A 22634-nucleotide genomic window follows, 5' to 3' on the forward strand; every position below is an offset into this window, starting at 1 on the left:
CTCGTACAAGTCAGCACTAGTGCTTTTTTTGTTTGTTTGTTTTTTAGGATAAGATAGATACAAGGATATCTGATTATGGACAGTTTACCATTATAGAACAAACTACCACAAGTGCCCAGAGCCATCAGCAAGCCAAACCACCGACATTTCAGTGTTCTGGAGTCTATTAGGCCACTGAGGTTAACAACAACAACAAAAAAAACATGCCCAAACAGAACTAGGTGTATACGTTTTCCCTATTTTGTCTTTAAATAAAGAGGCACAAACACGGCTACAGAAATGCAAAGAAGAAACGGAGCACAGCCGACAAACAAAAGAGAAATAAAGATCCAAATCCAGGGCAACTCCACATATAGTTAATTTATTGTGTAGCTCACAAAACTAGGCAGACAAAAACGCACCTACGCGCTTCGTGCAGAACGCACTTTATCAAGGTGGATGCTGGACTGTACTGGGTGAGCTGACAGGCAAGTAGCCCCTTCATATTACCTGGCTCTATACGTATACATTCTACCTGATACAGATTCTAACTGTGTGCTGTGTATTGTGGTTGTTATGTGAACACCATTAGGCAACTTATTGTCTCACTGGTACATTTATACATACACTGCAATATTGTGGACATTCACTACAGTTACCTGGACCTTAAGGATTTATTTACACAATGTTTTGAGAGTTCACGTGATTTTGAGCACCCTACAATATACAAACACTACTACATCAGTAACTGGATTTCATTTAATAGACGTCATACATATTTCCTTTCAATATAAAAATAAGAGTTATACAAATATCAATACTATATAATTTAAGAGCAGGAAAGTCGTTGAAGTGTCGACCTACAATACAGAATCTTGTGGGTTTATTCCAAACCTGACCACTAATACTCCCTGTGGCCTATGTGTGAGGCTGACGTTGCTACAGTTGAGACGTGCGCGCGCACGTCCGTGAGCGGTTGCGCAGCAGATCAGAGGAAATACAAGAAATTAGTTTTTTCGCGCTGTTGTCACGCCACGTGACGCCATGAGCCAATCACAGTGCGGCCTAGCGCTTTGATGTCAGAGCCACGCCCCATAGCCACGCGCGTCACCGCTTGCCCTATAGAAACTAAACGCTTACGCCACGTGCACGCTCAACGCCGTGCACGCGTACGCACGCATACCAGCGCATACTTTATTAGAAGCCTAAGCGATAAACACAGCAGGGTTGCATGAGCGAGCGTGAGCGCATGTGGAGACGGCTACTGTGTATAATAGCTTACACCGGACCTAAGGCCACAACACAGCAGCCGGCATTACCTAGTTACAGTTAGCCGAGGCTGGAATCCAGGGGGTCGCTTTATGTTCAGGGTCGCCCTCTCATCGGGCAAATACGGTATTTCTGTGCAGCCCAAAATTACATCAAAATCAATTAAGTGCGTCAAAATCACCCCCCAAGTTCAACTTGTCTTCAACCGAGTAAAAACTGTTACTAGTGTTGGCGCAGACTGAAGTAACTGGGCAGGCATCTTATCAACGTTACTTTCCATCCATCAGCCAACCAAGGCCAATGTGCTCCCACCACAGAGATGCCTCTGGAATCGAATACCAGATAACAGTCACAATGTAGCTGGCTGGGATTCCGAGTGGGTCGACGTTTGTATAATATCCATCGCCCTGTGGTCTCCTGTTTCCTTTGAAGTCCATGACCTGGCTCTTGACCGGGATGGGCAACCTCCAATCCTCTCTCTTACGACGTGCCATCGGTGTCACTTCCCGTTGTGTACCATTGCACTTCCGACGGCGACTTGTTTTTAATCTTCAGTGCTCTCTTCCTGAAAATGGAATGAAAAGAAAGTGCTATTTGTGCACATTTCCTACACAATTATCTAAATGACATCGCGGTGGAATAAGACGGTCACAGGGGGGTGGCCAAACCTTCTCTTTCGTGTGCTACAATCTTCCTTGGTCACTTACATTTTCAGGGACGTTGATGTAGAAGTGAACAATGGGAAAACCCCATATATTAGGGGTACACTATTCTTGAAATAGTCTGCTTTTAGTATGTCTTAACCCAGGGGTGCTCAACTGCAGTCCTGATAACCCCCCCCCCCCCCCCCCCAGCAGGTCAGGGTTTCAGGAGAGCCTACTTCAGCACAGGTGGCACTGATTAAGCCTCCTGTGCTGAAGCAGGGATACCCTTAAAACCTGACCTGTTGGTGGCCGTTGAGGACTGGAGACCACCCTTATACTAGATGATCTCAGCTGTTATAGAGCTGATCTTTGAGATCCAAGAGAAAAATTGACATAAGAATAAATTAAGTGTAAATTAAGTTTGCTCAGCGCAAACTACTCTGTAAGCCAGGGGTGTGCAAAGTTTTTTTTCTGCCCCCCACACCCCCGAGTGCCGGCCACATCGCTCGCCCCCCCCCCCCCCCTCTCCAGTGACCCGGCGATAAATGATGCCAAGAGTCACGTGAGCCCGCAGCATCATTTGAAGCACGTTACCATGACAACACGGCGTCATGTGACGCCGCGTTGTCATGACAACGTGACTGGAAGCCGGGTGATTCCAAGTAAATTGAGGTTTGCAGAGGCCTCGCGCGGTCCCCCCTGGCATATAATTTAAATGCCTCGGGGAAGAGCGCGGGAGCCTCTGCAACCGCTGCGCCGCCCCCCCACCCCCGTTTGCGCACCCCTGCTGTAAGCAATCATTTTAATTTTCTTATTCTTATAAAAAATAAACATTGTCTCAAAAATTGAGTTCTAGTGACGTAGGGCCATGTTCTATATTCACCAAGACAGCCAAGCAAGTCATTTTCGGTCGAAAATCCAATTGAAGTCTACATGGATTTTTAGTAGACAGCCCAAAAGGTCACTTGGATTAAGTTTACCAGAATTGTCCCGGCAAAAACCGGGACAAATCTCAGGCAGCGCCGACTGCGCATGCGCGAAGAGCACTCGCCAACCACGCATGTGCGATCGCCATTTCCCGTAAGTCACCATCGCAGCTTAATGAATAACCCCCTTAGAGCGGTCTAATGGAAAGAAAAAAATATACACCTGCAATGTTTCTATGGCAGGGACCAGATTAAAAGCTATAAAGATAGTTGTGCAACTAGCCAAATTTATACCGTACCTTCGATTGTCTTCGAAACTCTTTTTAATCCGCCTCCTTCCTTTATCTATTGCTTCTCCATTCATTGGACTGTGCTGCTATAGACAGAATAAAGTCAAAGCATGAACCGGGTGCTGACGCGTTTCGCCTTTAAAACATTTTTTTTTTTTTTTTACACTACAGAGAACGACCAACATGAGCAGCTCGCTCAGGCTACACACGTAGAAACGATATCACTACACTTTGTATTTCAGCCCTGAAACATTCATCTTCTGTAGAAAGCAATAGCGGCTTACATCTTGCGATGGCAGTGACTCGTTTTCGAGGTTTTCCGTAAACTCCTCCTGTTTTACCTGCTCTGCTAGAAAACAAAGCAACAGAGTTAGAATCCCAGGGGATAATGAAGTATGTTACTTTTTAAAGTGATTACAACTTACGCCAGGGCATGCTTACAACATGTTATAATATAGTCATTTTTAATTCTTTAAAGGAGCTGTTATGCCTAGTCTGTTTTTTCTTTTTTTACATAGAAAGTAGGGGGTCTCAGGAGCCCCCCCATGTTCATTTCAGGATTTCCTAAGATACTTACCTGGTTAGGTGCCACCTGTACAGTTTCCTCCAGGGGAAACAAAATGGAGACAAAAGAAAATGCACCCGCTCAACCTAATATGACCAAGGCGGTCAGAAAAATAGGCCGGTGCAATAGGGCAAGGAGATAATTGTCAAACACAAAGAAACACTGTATGGAGCAAAGACACTGTACATACAGATAAGGCCCTAAATGATGCACTCAAGGTCTGAGGGAGAGAGAGCGCCCTACTAAATTTGCAGTACACAGGAGGGAGTCTGGACCAAGTAGTAAGGTAAATTGTGTTTATTAAAATACTTTATTAAAGAAATACTATTAAAATAAGATGGTGACAGTTAATGTAGTGAGTAAAGGAAACAGAAAGTATTATGGTGCTGATGCCCCCGTAGGGGGTCTCTGTTTGGCAGAGTGCCAAATGTAGTCCAAGTGAGACTAAAACATCAGCACAGTGAGAAACCAGAAGCACAGATTCCCAATGCCTAATATAACGTGGCTAATTGGGCTGCTTCTGGTAAATGACGTCACTGGATCGCCTACAGATCATAGCACTCACAATAAGCACTAGTGTGTCATTGATTGTGTGGCACCTAACATGTAAAGCCTCTCATCAGTGTATAGTCTACTGTAAAAGTGATAACGAATGAGGGCAACAATGTGGTGTGGTGAACAACAGTGTAAGGTGATTATAAGCCCATACACTCTCTGGATGAAGCTAACGCGAAACGTACGTCAGAGGGCGTCATGACGTCACGTACTGCGACTTTCACCACGGATGCCAGCAGCTCTCAGCAGACCTGATCGGAACACCGACGGAGCCGCCTCAAGCTGCGCACTCACCACGCCTGCCATACCAGGATCGTGTCCCCTCAGGGCAAGCTCAACTACGTTGTTTGAGGGTCTTCTCTCCCTCTTTTCTGTCCCCACCCCACCCCTCTCCCCCCCGTTTGCAGTGGGGGTATGTTATTGAGGGCCAGATTGGGGGAGTACACGATCCTGCGGCACTGATATCCCCCCGCAGGGTCAGTATATATTGGTGTGTAGGGATCTCCCCTTTTTTCATCTCCTGTCCCTGTGTGTAGTTACTGACGCTCAGGGTCAGTTTATGCGGGGTTCACCCATTCGGCTTATTTAGCTACACATTGAAGTGTTTGTCCACTTACCTGAGGGGCAAACACTGCAAGCATGCACCTGTGTGTTATTTCGTCAGTGTATGGGCTTATAATCACCTTACACTGTTGTTCACCACACCACATTGTTGCCCTCATTCGTTATCACTTTTACAGTAGACTATACGCTGATGAGAGGCTTTACATGTTAGGTGCCACACAATTAATGACACACTAGTGCTTATTGTGAGTGCTATGATCTGTAGGCGATCCAGTGACGTCATTTACCAGAAGCAGCCCAATTAGCCACGTTATATTAGGCATTGGGAATCTGTGCTTCTGGTTTCTCACTGTGCTGATGTTTTAGTCTCACTTGGACTACATTTGGCACTCTGCCAAACAGAGACCCCCTACGGGGGCATCAGCACCATAATACTTTCAGTTTCCTTTACTCACTACATTAACTGTCACCATCTTATTTTAATAGTATTTCTTTAATAAAGTATTTTAATAAACACAATTCACCTTACTACTTGGTCCAGACTCCCTCCTGTGTACTGCAAATTTAGTAGGGCGCTCTCTCTCCCTCAGACTTGGAGTGCATCTTTTAGGGCCTTATCTGTATGTACAGTGTCTTTGCTCCATACAGTGTTTCTTTGTGTTTGACGAAACAAAATGGAGGTTTAAATTTCCCGCGTCACTCAGGCCAATAGGAAGCTGTGATGTCAGTTGTGTCGCAGCTGCCTATTGTCCCTCATGATGCAGAGGTTTTATACCTCCATCTTCTCTGGTAAGTAGCTTGTGAACCCGGGGGGTCCCCGGTAGCAGAAATACATGCAGTTAAGCTCTGAGGAACCCCAACTTATATATACATTTCTCGTTATGCACCATCCCGACTCTTGCGTTCCGCTCAAGGATGTCTTCTCTCTACCCCCTTTGTATCTAAAGCCCTCTCCCGCCTTAACCCTTTCTCACTGACTGCCCCACACCTCTGGAATGCCCTTCCCCTCAGTACCCGACTAGCACCCTCTCTATCCACCTTTAAGACCCACCTTAAAACACACTTACTTATCAAAGCATATGAGTAGCACCGTGGCTGATAATTAACACCTCATACATAAACCTTGTCCCCCTGCAGATGCACTTACCAGAACGCCATCCTACTGTCTCTGTACGTTCTTCCTACCAATCAATTAGATTGTAAGCTCTTTGGAGCAGGGACTCCTTTTCCTAAATGTTACTTTTATGTCTACTGAAGGTGTCAGATTTGGGCTAAAAAAAAAAATATCATTTACTCAGATAAAACCCTTTAAACATGTCACTGGAATTAGTTTACTTTGGTCCTGGGGGGATTACCCTTTTAAACACGTTTCCTGCTGCTGCAGAAGATCAGTGAATTCCCAGATCCTCGTACAGCACAGTTACGACCTTGCCAGGGCCCCTATACTGTATGTAATTAGATTGTAAGCTCTTCGGAGCAGGGACTCCTTTTCCAAAGTGTCACTTTTATGCCTGAAGTTTTTTTTAACATTTTTTTTTGTTTGTTTTTTTTTTTTATATCACCAGTTCTAATTTTAATACATTTTTTGTACGTGTATGTATTACCATTTTTCTATACCACTAAAAGTCTTTTAAATATTACACTATGAGAGGTTTTATTGCTTGTTTCTTCTTTTTCATCCAGTCTAGATTTGTGATGCTGGGCCATCCTTTTGAACAGGAGCAGACTCTTAATTCACAAAGAAAGATTTTGTTTTTCGTTTTCAACACTTTTATCACTTGCTGCTCAATTTTTGAGTATTAATTTGGCACCTGCGCTGCTGTATAAAGTGCTTTACGCACTCGTATTTGTAATTGTTTTTCTATTACCTGCTATTTCTCTTTATTTATTTAGCGTGCAACACATTAGTTTTTTTCACATTATGAATGTCCTGCAATATCATGTTCACAGTCCGTGCCGTGCTTTGCAAGATAACACTTCACATGGGCACAACACACATCCATCTCTGAGTTGTAATAACTGTATGGTCACATTCATGGTAACAAAGGGTCTTATTTAAAAGTACCACTTACTACTAACATCGGGCTGTTGCTGTTGGTTTTCATCTGGACAAATATGAACGGTGATCTTTGGGTGAAAAAGAACAGAAAGGCAAGTTCAGCCATATTTAATAACTTGACCTCTTAACATCATTTAGGTAGAGCACTAAAGGAGTTGTGTGATCATTATTATCCAATGAGGACACAATACTCTCAGAGAGCGTCGAACGGTGCGCAGATCTGCCAGCCTCTCTCTCTATATAGTGCGCAGATATGCCAGCCTCTTTCTATATAGTGCGCAGATCTACCAGCCTCTCTCTATATAGTGCGCAGATATGCCAGCCTCTCTATATAGTGCGCAGATCTGCCAGCCTCTCTCTATATAGTGCGCAGACCTGCCAGCCTCTCTTTATACTGCACGTTGCATTAGTATTCTGGGTAACTCCTGAACTGCTCCTGCAGTGTCACAGCTGTGTGACACTGGAGATCAGACGGGTGAAGGATATGCGCCTGCATTATACTTACTTCTTGGGAACTCCGTGAAGAAACGTCATCCAAATCAGAGGACTAAAGAAAGACATAAAGACGGTAGTTACTTTATTATAAGATGGTGCGCTGCGATATTAAACTGGAATCAAAGCAAATAATAATAATAATTGTTTGTTCTTGTATAGCGCTGCTAGTTTTACTTGGCACTTTACAAAGACGTTTTGCCAATGGTCCTCTGTACCAACGTAGAGAAAAGTGTGTTTAGACGCACTGCTCCGTTTTAAACATTTGGTTCGTAATTTAAGATAGATCTATAGAGGTCTATTTATCAGCAGAGGGAAAGCTTTGCTTTGATGCGTTGCTCTGTTTTTTGGTGCAGCGCTGCGGAATATATGTACGTTTCTTACATCTGATGCAGAATGTTAGACTTACGTCACTTCAGATATGGAAGATCGTTTTTTACACTTAAAAGGCAAAAAGAATGGAGCACAGAGACGCAGAATGTGATATAGTTAATTATAATCTGTGCACCATGTAACTCCTCCCCCAACTCCTCCTACTGACTCTCCCCAAGGTGCATGCTGGGGCAGAGACGCAGAATGTGATACATCTCATTATAATCTGTGCACCATGTAACTCCCCCAACTCCTCCTATTGAGTCTCCCCAAGGTGCATGCTGGGGCAGAGACGCAGAATGTGATACATCTCATTATAATCTGTGTACCATGTAACTCCTCCCCCAACTCCTCCTACTGACTCTCCCCAAGGTGCATGCTGGGGCAGAGACGCAGAATGTGATACATCTCATTATAATCTGTGCACCATGTAACTCCCCCAACTCCTCCTATTGAGTCTCCCCAAGGTGCAAGCTGGGGCAGAGACGCAGAATGTGATACATCTCATTATAATCTGTGTACCATGTAACTCCTCCCCCAACTCCTCCTACTGACTCTCCCCAAGGTGCATGCTGGGGCAGAGACGCAGAATGTGATACATCTCATTATAATCTGTGCACCATGTAACTCCCCCAACTCCTCCTATTGAGTCTCCCCAAGGTGCAAGCTGGGGCAGAGACGCAGAATGTGATACATCTCATTATAATCTGTGTACCATGTAACTCCTCCCCTAACTCCTCCTACTGACTCTCCCAAAGGTGCAAGCTGGGGCAGAGACGCAGAATGTGATACATCTCATTATAATCTGTGCTCCATGTAACTCCCCCAACTCCTCCTACTGACTCTCCCCAAGGAGCATGCTGGCGCAGAGACGCAGAATATGATACATCTCATTATAATCTGTGCACCATGTAACTCCCCCAACTCCTCCTACTGACTCTCCCCAAGGAGCAAGCTGGGACAGAGACGCAGAATGTGATACATCTCATTATAATCTGTGCTCCATGTAACTCCCCCAAACTCCTCCTACTGACATTACCCTCTCCCCCTCCCCCCCCCTACCCTCCCCCCCATGGTGCAAATTAGGTCCTACGTCGCAAATTGGAGCAAAATACCCCAGTTTTGCACCAAAATTGCCTCAGCACATAGATCCCCTAGACCAGGGGTGGCCAACTTCAGACCTCAAGGGCTACCAATCAGTGGCTCAGTCGTTGAAGCAGGGATATCCTGGAAACCTGACCTGTTGGTGGCCCTTGAGGACTGGAGTTGGCCGCCCGTGCCTTAGACTGTAATGAATCCCTTTGTGTGGCAGGACTTCTGACAGTGAAGGGTCCATTAGCAAACGGATTATCACCAACATATTATGCGCTAGTTACCAGTGTAGGCGCCTCCAGCCTTTTCAGTTTGGTCTCCAAGGCTAATAATTGTCCCTCCCTCCTATAAAGCTGGATCTGCAGGTCATCGCACTTCTCCCCCAACTCTCGCAGCTGCTTGCGGTACAAATCCTTATCCATCAGACTCTTTGAATACTGCGCATGAAACTGTTCCCTTGTAGCCATGGCCTGAAACAGAGAGACCAAAGTAATCCAACACAGCACACTATGGGCCATAATTAGTCAATGGTGCTAAGATACCATATGGTCCATTAAAGCAAATGGGTGGTAGGGTGCCTTCTAGCTCCAGAATACCACTTCTTAGTATATATGGGATTTTATCTACATCAACAGATTCTGTGGGCGACCTTAAAGGGTTCCCTGCAATTTTCAGGTAATTTGCAAATTGTACCAAATATAGAAGAATGTACAATGCATCTGATCTCAGATGCGCTATTAGAGAGGGTTGGGGTTCCTTACAATGCATCTGATCTCAGACGCGCTATTAGAGAGGGTTGGGGTTCCTTACAATGCATCTGATCTCAGACATGCTGTTAGAGAGGGTTGGGGTTCCTTACAATGCATCTGATCTCAGACGCGCTATTAGAGAGGGTTGGGGATCCTTACAATGCATCTGATCTCCGACACGCTATTAGAGAGGGTTGGGGTTCCTTACAATGCATCTGGTCTCAGACGCGTTATTAGAGAGGGTCGGGGTTCCTTACAATGCATCTGATCTCAGACGCGCTATTAGAGAGGGTTGGGGTTCCTTACAATGCATCTGATTTCAGACCCGCTATTAGAGAGGGTTGGGGTTCCTTACAATGCATCTGATCTCAGACGCGCTATTAGAGAGGGTTGGGGATCCTTACAATGCATCTCATCTCAGATGCGCTATTACAGAGGGTTGGGGATCCTTACAATGCATCTGATCTCAGATGTGCTATTAGAGAGGGTTGGGGTTCCTTACAATGTATCTGATCTCAGACGCGCTATTAGAGAGGGTTGGGTGTTCCGCAGAATTTCACAATATAATTATAGGGTTCCTTTACCAAAAAAAGATTGGAAACCAATGATCTACATAGATTCCTATTGCACAGGATGTGGGTGTTTGTTTAAACAAACGAAATCCTAGTAGAACTCACAGATTTAATAGGAGATAAAATAAAGAATAAAGTTCAGTGTTGTATGTAATCAAACAAGCGTGAAACAGACAGCAGAACGATGAGCACACAAGCCCTGACGACAGTCCTCAGGTTTTACTTCTGCGTGGCTGAAATCCACGGGACTAATAATATTGCTACATTTCTTCATGTGTTCAGCAGTGAGCAGCTTCAACGGAAAACTAAATCAAACACTATTCAGTATATATAGTGTGAACCTCCAACAAGTGATAACGGGAGATGTGCTACATTTAAAGAGGCAGAACAAGAGCCGTGCTCTGTGGCATTCCTCTGATCGGAAATAATAGGGACGATGAGAGACTTAGCCTGCAACTTTAATGAGAATTAATGAGAATTATAAAATGAAAACATTATGCTAAATCAACAATGAAAACATTGGTTTCTGTAAAGGCTGGTCAATGGGTTGAGTGCAAATTAAGTATAGATCGTCAGCCATAATAATTTTTTGTTTGCTGTATTAGGAGACCCCTGCCAAGTCTCACCTGGTCTCTTTCTATACAAACTTCTTCCATCTGCTGTAAAATAGCCGCGATGCGTTCCTTATACATCTGCGAGTCTTTCTTGAGAGTGGTACACTGCAGCTCCAAAACTTCCTTTTCCTCCATGTACTAGGAGGGGGAGAACAGTAATTCATCATCATCAACAGGTCCCATCCCCAGAAGAATACAGATGTCTGCACAGCTGCGAGCAGTAAAACGAGTTGAGCTACAATTCGGTCTGGAATAGGTCAGCCCAGAGACCTGATATTTAGATGGTGTAAAATATAGAACGATTGACAACAATTATTCTGCCAAAGGATTCTAGCAGCCAAGAGAAAAGCAGCTGTTCTGAGACTTTTCCGGGGTTCCATACTGCTGTGTTGGTGTTATTGGGTGTGAACTTTAGATTGCTCAGCAGTTATTACTGACTGTAAGAATTCCAATTGAGCTTATTCCCTTTATAACCAGATTGCACCATTAGTTAGAGTTGCTTTCTTAAAATGACATCAGCCAGTGTTTTTTTGGGTGGGTTTTTTCAATGGCAGATTAAAACATTAAAATGTTTCCTATCTTAAGCATTACTGACAGATAGCATAAACCCACACCAATAGGGACATGCTAATGTCTTAATGAAGAGAAAGAGCTTAGTTATATAGTTGGAGAATTATTTTCGTATCCTAGGTTTTGTTAAATAGGTGAGCAGGAAATAAATGTCCAGTTACTCTGTCTCTGAGGTCTTCAGCCTGCCGGAGACTCATCTTCTGGTTGTAGACCATGTTCACCAGGTCCTGGTGCTGCTCCAGGGCCTGTCTGCGATCACCTTCCAGGATCTCGATATACATCCTGTTCTTCCCTGTTGTCCCTTCCCCGGTCACATTCTAACACAGAAATAATAAATAAATGCAAACCTTCACAAATATAGTCTCCTTGGGGCATCAGAGACACGTAAACCCTGGGAGTCTAAGATAACAGATAATTGCATATTCCAACGCAAGAGATGGGTGATTAGATATAGCCTAATGAGATATCACTCAAGGCCATGCACTATACCCACTACAACAGTTCCATAAATATCATATGTAAATATCTTCATTCTGTGCAGATGGTCTTCTGACTCTTATCTATCTTTTGACCAACGAGGAGCTTGACTCTAACCCTTCAGCTATTAAAGCATAAGCAAAGAGAACAGAACAAAGCTCTGAGGAACCCTTGAAAAACATGACAACTTAGCACTTTCATATGACATATTTCACGAACCCTATGAACAAGAGAATAATGGCAAATAACCCGCACAATATGGGAAGTCATGGCATGTCGCGATACGAAACAGCTCATGTCTGCAGAATGTGTCAGTGATCATTGGCAAAAGATTCCTTATATCACAATAGCGCTAACTGCACAATATCAACGATTGTCTTTGATGAGGACATCACAAGGTGCGAGCCACCATGCGTCAGTATACCCCTCTTTATATGTAATGTATGTCTTTAGGGAAGAATGGACGGGATGAAAGAACTCCATAGTACGGAGTCCTTATATGTGTGAATGCCAGAGCTCACAATAAAACGAACCCCTGATGTCCAAAAAGATGTAGAGTAGAAGAGCTGACAGGCACTATAGACTTTGTTTAAAGCATCTGTTGGTCATGCCTTGACTTGAAATGTTTAAGCAATATACAAATGTGCCTGTTCTTTTCTACTGTACTTACTTCAAGGACATGCATTCCATATGGCCACCTGTAAAATGGAGAATTTATTTCATGTTTGGCTTGCTGGCATTCAAAGCTCTACATGACAAGGGTCTCAGATATCTGAAAGATCTTCTAGTACACTACACTCCCAATCGCTCACTTCCATCTGCAGATGAAGGACATTCTAACAGGTCGCAGAATCTACTTGACTTCCTTTGGTGCCCGAGCTTTTAGCCGCGCTGCTCCCACTCTTTGTAACAGTCTTGTACAGCCCGAGAGGCCCCCTCTCTGGGAATCTATACAAGCAGGCTCAAGACCGATCTGTTTACTTGGCATTTAATTAATGGACCACAACCTGTCTGGCATGTAATAACTGCAGCACCGTCCCATCCTGTATTGTATCTGTCCTTGTGTTTGGTCTCCTTTATAACCTTAAATGTTTTTTTTCTTTTTTCCTTTTTGTATCTGGGTAGCTCTTTGAGTCCCATTGGGAGAAGCTCTATATATAAATAAATTTATTATTATTATTATATGCAGAGTCACAGCTGGAGATCTCTTACCTGCAGGGGATTATCCAGCTCCAGGATCTTGGCTTTCAGAAGCTCGTTCTCTCGCTGCATTTCGTAGATGACATCTTGACTTGGCCTTTTCTCCATCGCGTTCTTCAGCTTCATCGTTTGCTTCCTCTCCACTTTACAATCATCCTCCGCTTTCATCAGCTTATGTTTCAATCGCTCTATCTGTGCAAAAAGTTTGTTTTCAGTTTGTTATCTTCATTTGCACTAAAAATGCAACATATCATCTCTTTTTCTGTGCTTTAGCTGTAATTGATTTTATTCAGTTTTCGTGGAGTCAGTGTTGATACCAAGTCTTACTGGCAAAACAAGAGGGGGGACAGGAGACAGGGTTTGATCCCCAAATCAATGTAATAAATTCCAAAGCGTCTACAAAAAACACATTTGCAGAGACTCAGATTAACTAGATTGGATTAGTGGGAGCCACTGTAGCAGGGTGGTTAAGGCACTGACTTCTGAAGGTTGATGCCCAGTGCCATATCCCCGGGGTGCGCAGACTGGGGGGCGTGGGATTTTCTAGGGTGGGGGCAGGCGCTATAGTTGCAGAGCCCCCACGCTCTTGCCCCAGGCATGTAAATTAAATACTGGGAGAGGCGTGAGGCCTCTGCAACTTCCTTTACCTGCTCTCAGCCGGCTCTTCAGTGATGTGTCGCCATGACAGCGCAGCATCAAATGACGCCGCGTGGGTCAAATGGCAATGCGTCACATGACGTTGTGACGTCATATGACGCATGGAGCCCGAGAGCAGGTAAGGAGGGGGGAGGGGGCGCAGGCAATTGGTAGCGCAGTCAAGGGGGATGCGAACTGAAAAGTTTGCACACCCCTGCCATATCCAAGCCATGATGGACCATATTTAAGCAATGATAAGCCATAAGGCCCTCTTATTCATTTAAACGGGATGTAAGGTATCGTATGGCTTAGCACTGCTTAGTAATGTGGGCATTTATCTCTGTGTCACCACAATTAAAAATATTGAATTGATAGCCCTTACAGAAACTTGCCGTGCTTGGCTGTAAGTTCTACTCTGTACAGATCTGGATCTCCTGAAAACTTTACATAAAGAATACATTATTTTTCAGTGAACCGTTGCTGTTAAAGAAATATAAAAGGCTGGAGTGTGATAGCCTAAATCAGCGGTGGCCAACTCCAGTCCTCAAGGGCCACCAACAGGTCAGCTTTTCAGGATATCCCTGCTTCAGCACAGGTGGCTCAATCAGTGGCTCGGTCATAATGACTGAGCCACTGATTGAGCCACCTGTGCCAAAGCAGGGATATCCTGAAAACCCGATTTGTTGGTGGCCCTTGAAGACTGGAGTTGGCCACCACTGGCCTATATGATGTGGGATGAAGCCTTCAGATACTCACTGTAAAGACAGTTACCTCTAGCTGTAAGTCTCTGTTCTTCATTAACGCCGAGTTCTTCTCCTCGCTCTGCCTGGCGTATCTCATAGCTAAATCGTAGTTTTCATCCTTGAACGTTTTCAGCTCTTTGTTGAACTTGTCCCTCTCCTCCTTCATCTTCAGGACCCTCTCCTGGTGCTTCCTCAGCTCGCTGTCCTTCACATGCATCTGCCTGAGGCTGTCCTCCTTCTCGCAGAGTACCGAGTTCAGCTCCCTGTAATTCCGCCTCTCTTCCTGGATGACCTGCTGGAGCTTCAGCATCTCATTCATGAGAAGCTGCGTCAGGCTGGACTCCCCTGCGGTATCTGCATAGGAAACATGTCCATCTCAACACCTGTCCATCTCAACACCCATCCATCTCAACAACCATCCATCTCAACAACCATCCATCTCAACAACCATCCATCTCAACAACGATCCATCTCAACACCCATCCATCTCAACGCCCATCCATCTCAACGCCCATCCATCTCAACGCCCATCCATCTCAACGCCCATCCATCTCAACACCCATCCATCTCAACACCCATCCATCTCAACACCCATCCATCTCAACACCCATCCATCTCAACACCCATCCATCTCAACGCCCATCCATCTCAACGCCCATCCATCTCAACACCCATCCATCTCAACAACCATCCATCTCAACGCCCATCCATCTCAACGCCCATCCATCTCAACACCCATCCATCTCAACACCCATCCATCTCAACGCCCATCCATCTCAACGCCCATCCATCTCAACGCCCATCCATCTCAACGCCCATCCATCTCAACGCCCATCCATCTCAACGCCCATCCATCTCAACGCCCATCCATCTCAACACCCATCCATCTCAACACCCATCCATCTCAACACCCATCCATCTCAACACCCATCCATCTCAACACCCATCCATCTCAACACCCATCCTGTGCCCAACTCACTCGCAAAGTGACAGTGAGATCTGATTTAGTGGGAGGAGGTGTAGCCTAGCTGCAAATGCACTGAATAATTCCAACGTCTTGTGATCTTGGTCCAAAAAGCATTAGTAAAACAGAGTGCACTCTCCACTGCTCCTTCAATAAATGCATTAAGAGTATTACGAGCTTTGTGAGTAGAGCTCCACTTTGTATCTCCTATTGAGAAATTCTGTTTTACTACTACTTTTTTGTCCATGTGTGTTGGTTAGAAATACAGAGTTTTCTCTCTTCCCTCTATTTTTGTATTCATTGTGATCTTGGTCAACATCTCAAATATATATATATACACATACAGGGGAAAAAACAGTGCCAGCACTCCAGAGCATCGTCATAGTGAGATGCCCCAAAACGTGTAGGGGATATAGTGTGAACAAAAGTCCAGCATACTCGTCTTGATGAAAAGCGATAAAGTACATTTATTTGGGTGGGATCGACGTTTACTTTGTGTTTTGTAGATATCTGTGATCTGGCGAGATCATGTCAAGAAGCTTTGCCCCCCCAATACAGACTGGTTCCTGATCTGGACTTTTCATCTACGAACTTTACGTGTTTGTTTTTATTACACTTATTATATTTTAATATATATATATATATATATTGGTGTTGCACGATTTATCTTGACTAATTCAATATTCATCTATTAACTATATATGCACATATTTCTATCAACACCTGGTTTAATGTCACACTTTAGCGCTACTCTTTGTTTGTGATATATATATAAACGTTTCGGTCCTACAGAATGGGACCTTCCTCAGGGGGATACAAAGGGAGAATGACACAGTTATACATAAATATGTGGTGAACTGTGTCATTCTCCCTTTGTATCCCCCTGAGGAAGGTCCCATTCTGTAGGACCGAAACGTTGGGTTTCTGGATGTATTTTTGCTTTCACTAATACACTTTGATTTTCAACTTTGAGTGCTGTCTCTTGTTTACCAATCCTTGGAACGGTAACGTATAACTACATTCTCTATATGGGACGTGCACCTGTGGCTTACCAGCACCTATTGGAGTGCCAACTGCCTTATCTGACTATATATATATATATATATACACACACACACACACGCACAAATGCACATTTTTTTAGACATATTTACTCAACAAAGGGATGGCTAGATGGATGGATGATAGATATATGGATAGATGGATAGAAAGTGAGGAGGAGATATAAAATTATATATATATTACCTATTATCATGGAAAATACTCTTGTGGGATCCTTCCCTGTGATTTTCTTGTACAGATGCGGGTAATAAAGCTCCAGACTTTCAAGGAATGCAACATAACCTTTACAGCCCGTCCTCTGCAGAATGTCTAAGAGCACCCCTGTAATGAAGGAATAAAGGGTCGGTCTGGAAGGAGAGAGACATGCACCATCGTCTGCCATGACTGGATGGAATAGAAGTCCCCTAGGGAGACTTGCCCAGAGTTACAAAGCGCTGACACTGGGAGTAGAGCCTGTCCCCCTGCTTCAAACCCAGTGTCATTGTTATGCGGTAAAGAAGATTCTCAGCTGCCACAGAAGTTAATAATTAATAATAACAGTGTGTCACACCCAACTTACCTGATGCTCAGCAATGGACATCGATAAGAATACTTTACCCTTATTTAAACATTAGTGATGCTGAATGCAGCACACAAGAAAGGTACATTAATACCACAGGCAAATGGATCATTCTGCAGAACTCACCTACTTTCCTTTTGCGGATCACGAGGTTCGGGTCGTTAAAGACTTGCTCCTCGTCATCGCTGTTCAAGACCCGACATTGCCGGAGGTACGGAGTGATCCTGTTCGGATCTATCACGGAGGTGAGTTTGACCCGATAAAGCTCCAGTTTGTTCCAGCACTCCTCGTCATTCTCCTCCGACATGATTTAAAAAAAAAAAATCCCTGCGCAATCCTGTTATCCGAAAACAAAGATTGCATTGTAATTACGTCTTTTTTTTAATTCAGCGCTGACAGAGCATATACTGTAGGACCGTATATAAAAATTAATCACTCCCCAAACAGCTGACAATCTAATATATTGGTCTGTAAGGCAGGGGTGCTCAACTCCAAATCTCAAGGCCCCCCCCCCCCCAACAGGTCAGGTTTTAAGGATACCCCAGCTGCAGCACAGGTGGCTTAATCAGTCCCTGCTTCAGCACAGGTGGCTCAATCAGTGGCTCAGCCTTCGACTGAGCTGCTGCTTGAGCCACCTGTGCTGAAGCAGGGATATCCTTAAAACCTGACCTATTGTGGGGGCTCGAGAACCCCTGCTGTAAGGGGCAATACTTACTCAACAGCACCGTGCCCAAAATTATTTGCCGATGGTCACACCGAGCTGACAGAAAGTCTCCAGTTGCATTTCCCCACTTCAGAGCTATTGTTCGAGATGTTTCACTGCAGAGGGAATGTTGTTACTTAGTGCAGTTGTATATACTTGACACTGACTGTCAGCAGGTGTATGTAGGCGATGGCCCATGATATATTTTCCACACACAAGGCAATGAACTCTAAAGCCACAATTAGCCGCACGCTTCCTCGCCCCTCGTCAGTCCTGAAGAAGGCTGTGCGTTGCTGGCTCCTTCAGCACTGAAGGGGTCGATGTCCACAAGCGGCCGTACGTCGCAGCTTCCGCTGCCCGGGGATTTCACAATGCAGAGTAACGTGGTTCATAAAAGTGTATTGAAAGTAACAGTCGGAGTGAAACTGTTTTTTTTTTTTTTACCACTTCTGCAATTTGGCAGTCTTGATGCCAAGGTGCAGGGAGCTGAATCACCCAATGGGCAGCTCTTCCTTCTTTGCCTTTTTAGGCTGCAGAAATGCTGCCCAAACCGTACCTACAAACCCAGAGGTAACAAGGCCACGTCGTGGGCTGAAATAGTGGCTCAGTGAGTAAAGACACTGACTCTGAACACGGCATTGACTTTGAAGCAGGGGAACCTGGTTCAAATCTCGGTGTCAACTCCTGGTGACCTTGGGCAAGTCACTTAACCTCCTTGTGACCTTGGGCAAGTCACTTTATCTCCTTGTGACCTTGGGCAAGTCACTTTATCTCCTTGTGACCTTGGGCAAGTCACTTTATCTCCTTGTGACCTTGGGCAAGTCACTTAATCTCCTTGTGACCTTGGGCAAGTCACTTAATCTCCTTGTGACCTTGGGCAAGTCACTTAATCTCCTTGTGACCTTGGGCAAGTCACTTTATCTCCTTGTGACCTTGGGCAAGTCACTTTATCTCCTTGTGACCTTGGGCAAGTCACTTTATCTCCTTGTGACCTTGGGCAAGTCACTTAATCTCCTTGTGACCTTGGGCAAGTCACTTAATCTCCTTGTGACCTTGGGCAAGTCACTTAATCTCCTTGTGACCTTGGGCAAGTCACTTTATCTCCTTGTGACCTTGGGCAAGTCACTTTATCTCCTTGTGACCTTGGGCAAGTCACTTAATCTCCTTGTGACCTTGGGCAAGTCACTTAATCTCCTTGTGACCTTGGGCAAGTCACTTAATCTCCTTGTGACCTTGGGCAAGTCACTTTATCTCCTTGTGACCTTGGGCAAGTCACTTAATCTCCTTGTGACCTTGGGCAAGTCACTTAATCTCCTTGTGACCTTGGGCAAGTCACTTAATCTCCTTGTGACCTTGGGCAAGTCACTTTATCTCCTTGCGACCTTGGGCAAGTCACTTTATCTCCTTGTGCCTCAGGCACCAAAACTACGTTACACTTAAAATAAATAGACTAAGCACTCACGGACCCTCCCTTCAACATCTGAGTACTTATTATGTTACTCACATACCAGGGAAAATATTCCTATAACTGGTAAGGACTTGCCTCGCTATACATTAAGGTGTGATAGGAACTATTGACTGTCACTAGTTATTTAAAGGGGCAGTTCCACTTAGCGTAGAACCAAAAAAATAAATAATCCGCTTTCTTAGAAAGATTTCAATCGCCTCTTAGTAAAAATGACATAGTATCTACGTCTTTGGGCATTGAAGGGGTTAAGTGAATGGCTGCTAACGGTTGATCGTGGCTATCACACTGAATTGACCCCGCTGCGCTAGTCTCCTTAGGAATCGGCGAGGTGGGGGCATTTCTTTTTAGAGATAACCCCTTGGTTGCCAGAGCAATGCGTTGCTGACCTGCGGTGGCAACTAAAGGGTTAATGCCTCACATCACAGGGGCTCAACTCCAGTCCTCAAGACCCCCCCCCCCCCCACCATAATGGTCAGGCTTTCAGGATACCCCTGCTTCAGCATAGATGGCTCAATCAGTGGCTCAGTCGAAGACTGTACCACACGTGCTGAAGCAGGGATATCCTTAAGACCTGTTGGGGGATCACGTTGATCATTGTATATGTATGAATAAATGATATTGATATTGATAAACGATATGGCAATAGCAAACGGTTATAAATATTTAACTAAATATGACAATGTAAATACAGTATGTATATAGAGTTTATAAAAACTTTTAAAAAAAATAACCTACTCTACTCTGACAAATAAACGTATGAACTCTTGATGCAACACAAACCATAAACAGTAAGATGTGTATTTTGATGGCTCATAATTCGGAGGACTTTAACCTTTAAAGGTTACAATGTTATGGGATGAAGGTGTTGCTCACAGCTGAACATGAGCAGATGCAAGATAAAAAACTGTATCTAGCTGCTTAGATACAACCTGTAGGATAACACACATATATATGATTGCTCAGATGGTGCTGCTGGGAGGCCAGTTAGTTGTAACAAGACCCATACCTTTGTACTGCACTGGTTAAGCAGGTACAGTACATTTACTTTGGGTTGTATACCTAATGGGCTGGTCTGCTCCATTACCTCTCTACTGCACCGATTGCTACCTACAGCTAATTAGAGCAGCTGGCAAAGGATGACCTGCTGTCTACTATACTTACTAGGTGTAAAACAAAAAGTACCTCAGATAAATGTATATGCAAATAAATAGAAAGCAAAAGTTATATAACAAAATGCCTATTTTTAGGCGCCGTATGTTAAGAGTGAGAGCCCCTTGGCAGGAGTACAGTATACAGAGCAAATTAACAGGGACGCAAATGTAATGGTACCAGGGGGTATTTTATTTACCACCAGTACATAAACATGTTCATCTTTTTAACTTCCTTCGAGAGGGGCCAATGATGGAGAGATATGTATGTGCTACAGCTTAAGTGCCACATGTGAAGTGTCTGTAGAGTTATATTAGTTATTAGCTGTGGAAGTTTCATACTCTCTATGGATTCTACTGTCCCACACCCAGTCACTCCGACAAACCATTGGCCAAGCTCTACCATCTACTGCACTTATTCCCTCACCTGCAGTCTCTGCAAGTCTCCCGACATACCACTTAGATTGTAAGCTCTGCGGGGCAGGGATTTCCTCTCCTACTGTTTGATTTTGTTTGTTGCACTTATTGTATTATTGTTCTCTGTTCTGTACTGTTTCTCTTGTAAAGCGCCAAGTACATTGGGAGGCAATATATAAAAATAAAGGTATACATACATATACATGTCCCGGCTGCAGCTCATACAGTATTTATGAAGCTTTTTCACACAGAACCAACACAATGAGCTTCAACGTTGCTGATGTGTAAGCTTCAGAAATGCATAGTTCTGCCATGTACTGCTAGCCACACTGGAAACAAAAGGGTTAATAACGGTCAACCCCATATTGGCTGTAACTTACGCCAGGGGGGCGCAATTTTTTTCCCTGCGCCCCCCTGTCGGCGGTCCCCTCACTCCCGCGCCCCCCTCTGGCCCCCATTCCGGCGGCAGGACGTCACGTTGCCATAGCAACGTGATGTCACATGACCTCGCGGCGTCATTTTGATGCCGCGTTGCCATGGCGACGCAGGAAGGAAGCTGCCGGAGCCAAGGTGAGTAAGGTTTACAGAGGCCCTGTAGCTCCCCGGCACTTAATTTAAATGCCTTCAGGAAGCGCGCGGGGCCTCTGTAAACCCAACGCCCCCCGTCGGCAGTCTCGTGCCCCCTCTGGGGGTCGCGCCCCCCAGTTTGCGCACCGCTGCCTTATGCGATGAGCACGGCACTGCGCTGAAATGCAATTTATAATAAAATTATCTTAAAGGAGCAATTCACGTGCTATTTTTTATTTATTTATTATTTTTTAACATAGGTTTGAAGCAGGGGGCACCCCCTTTGGAGATCTGTACCTCGGAAAGCAGGGGGTCCCCGGAGGTGAAATGAATGGGGTTCAGCTCCGGGGAACCCCTGCTTTCGAAGATGCGGACCACCAAAGGGGGTGCTGGTATCTCGGCAAAATGTAAACCTCCTGCGTCACGCGCTGCAATAGGACGATGAACACGATGATGTCGGTTTCCTAGTGGCCCGCAAGACGCGAGAGCTTTGAAAATCCGCCCTTACGTGAACCCTGCTGGCCAAGCGCCAACCTGCACCCCCCTACGGGAGTCTGGATCTCCGGAAACAGGTGTTACCCAGGGATGAATCAATTCAGCACTGGATGCCCTCTGATTTAATCCTATGTTAATTTTTTTGGATTACCTCTCTAAAAACATTGTTCCCCTTCTTTCTGGAAGACACGTCAGTAACAGATATAAACAGGTCTCCATCCCAGTCTCTCATGTTGTAGAGGGTCCCCCCTATGCAGATACACAGCCTTTTACCTGTTGTGTACCAGCTTTGTCTTCGGGGATTCACCAACGCGTCTCCTCCTGTCCCGTCCCAGTGATTTATAGAGCGGGCATACAGCAGACCGGGGCTCGGCACAGATTGAAGAACGAGTGGGCAGAGCCAGCCCTATGTAAATCACTTCCTTGTATGCAAAAACAGAGCCGGTGAGCAATTCCATAGTACAAATTCTTCATTACAGCTCATGCGTTCTGCTGACAAGTGCCACGTGACTACAAGGCTGCGCTTATAGTGCCGGCGATGCTGCGTCAGGCTACGGTCGCTGGAAAAATCACATTGAGATGACAATACATTTCGCCGGCACTATAAGCGCAGCCTAAAGGTGCACTTTTACGTACATACAGGTGCCGTCCGGAGTTGCAATACTGTGAAAGTACTAACCCACATTTCTGTAGTTTATTTTCTTTGAGTACTTTAGTATTAGGTGGTACCTTTTTTTTTTTATTGAAGAGTAACGATTCATATTTTAGGACCTAAGTGAACTCATACAAGTGATGTTCAACTGGTCAAAATCGTGGTGGCTGGAACTTTAGTCCTGCCTTTCGGTTGCAGGGGGTCTCTGGAGCTGAACCCCACTAATTTCAG

The 22634-nt window shown here is 44.8% G+C and overlaps 1 protein-coding gene across 9 annotated transcripts; it reads right to left on the minus strand.

The window, feature by feature from the left end:
- Positions 1–266: 266 nt before the first annotated feature.
- On the minus strand, positions 267–22172 carry CARD9 (caspase recruitment domain family member 9). Of its 9 annotated transcripts, none has more exons than XM_075578880.1 (13): positions 22025–22171; positions 17080–17290; positions 16578–16715; positions 14382–14722; positions 13002–13181; positions 11474–11629; positions 10755–10880; positions 9092–9277; positions 7357–7398; positions 6865–6919; positions 3393–3454; positions 3118–3191; positions 267–1813 (listed from the first exon to the last, which is right to left on the minus strand). In XM_075578880.1, the coding sequence occupies exons 2-13, from the start codon at positions 17258–17260 to the stop codon at positions 1729–1731; spliced, it is 1626 nt and encodes a 541-aa protein (XP_075434995.1). In that variant the 5' UTR covers positions 17261–17290; positions 22025–22171; the 3' UTR covers positions 267–1728. The 9 variants fall into 9 exon arrangements, 6 of the variants coding, with proteins under 6 accessions (XP_075434995.1, XP_075434994.1, XP_075434993.1 ...); XM_075578879.1 differs by having other exon boundaries at positions 3393–3457; positions 22025–22169; XM_075578878.1 differs by having other exon boundaries at positions 268–1813; positions 3118–3194; positions 22025–22166.
- Between the last annotated feature and the right edge of the window lie 462 nt (positions 22173–22634).

This window comes from Ascaphus truei, chromosome 21 (genome assembly GCF_040206685.1).
Source record: "Ascaphus truei isolate aAscTru1 chromosome 21, aAscTru1.hap1, whole genome shotgun sequence".
Classification (NCBI taxonomy): domain Eukaryota; kingdom Metazoa; phylum Chordata; class Amphibia; order Anura; family Ascaphidae; genus Ascaphus; species Ascaphus truei.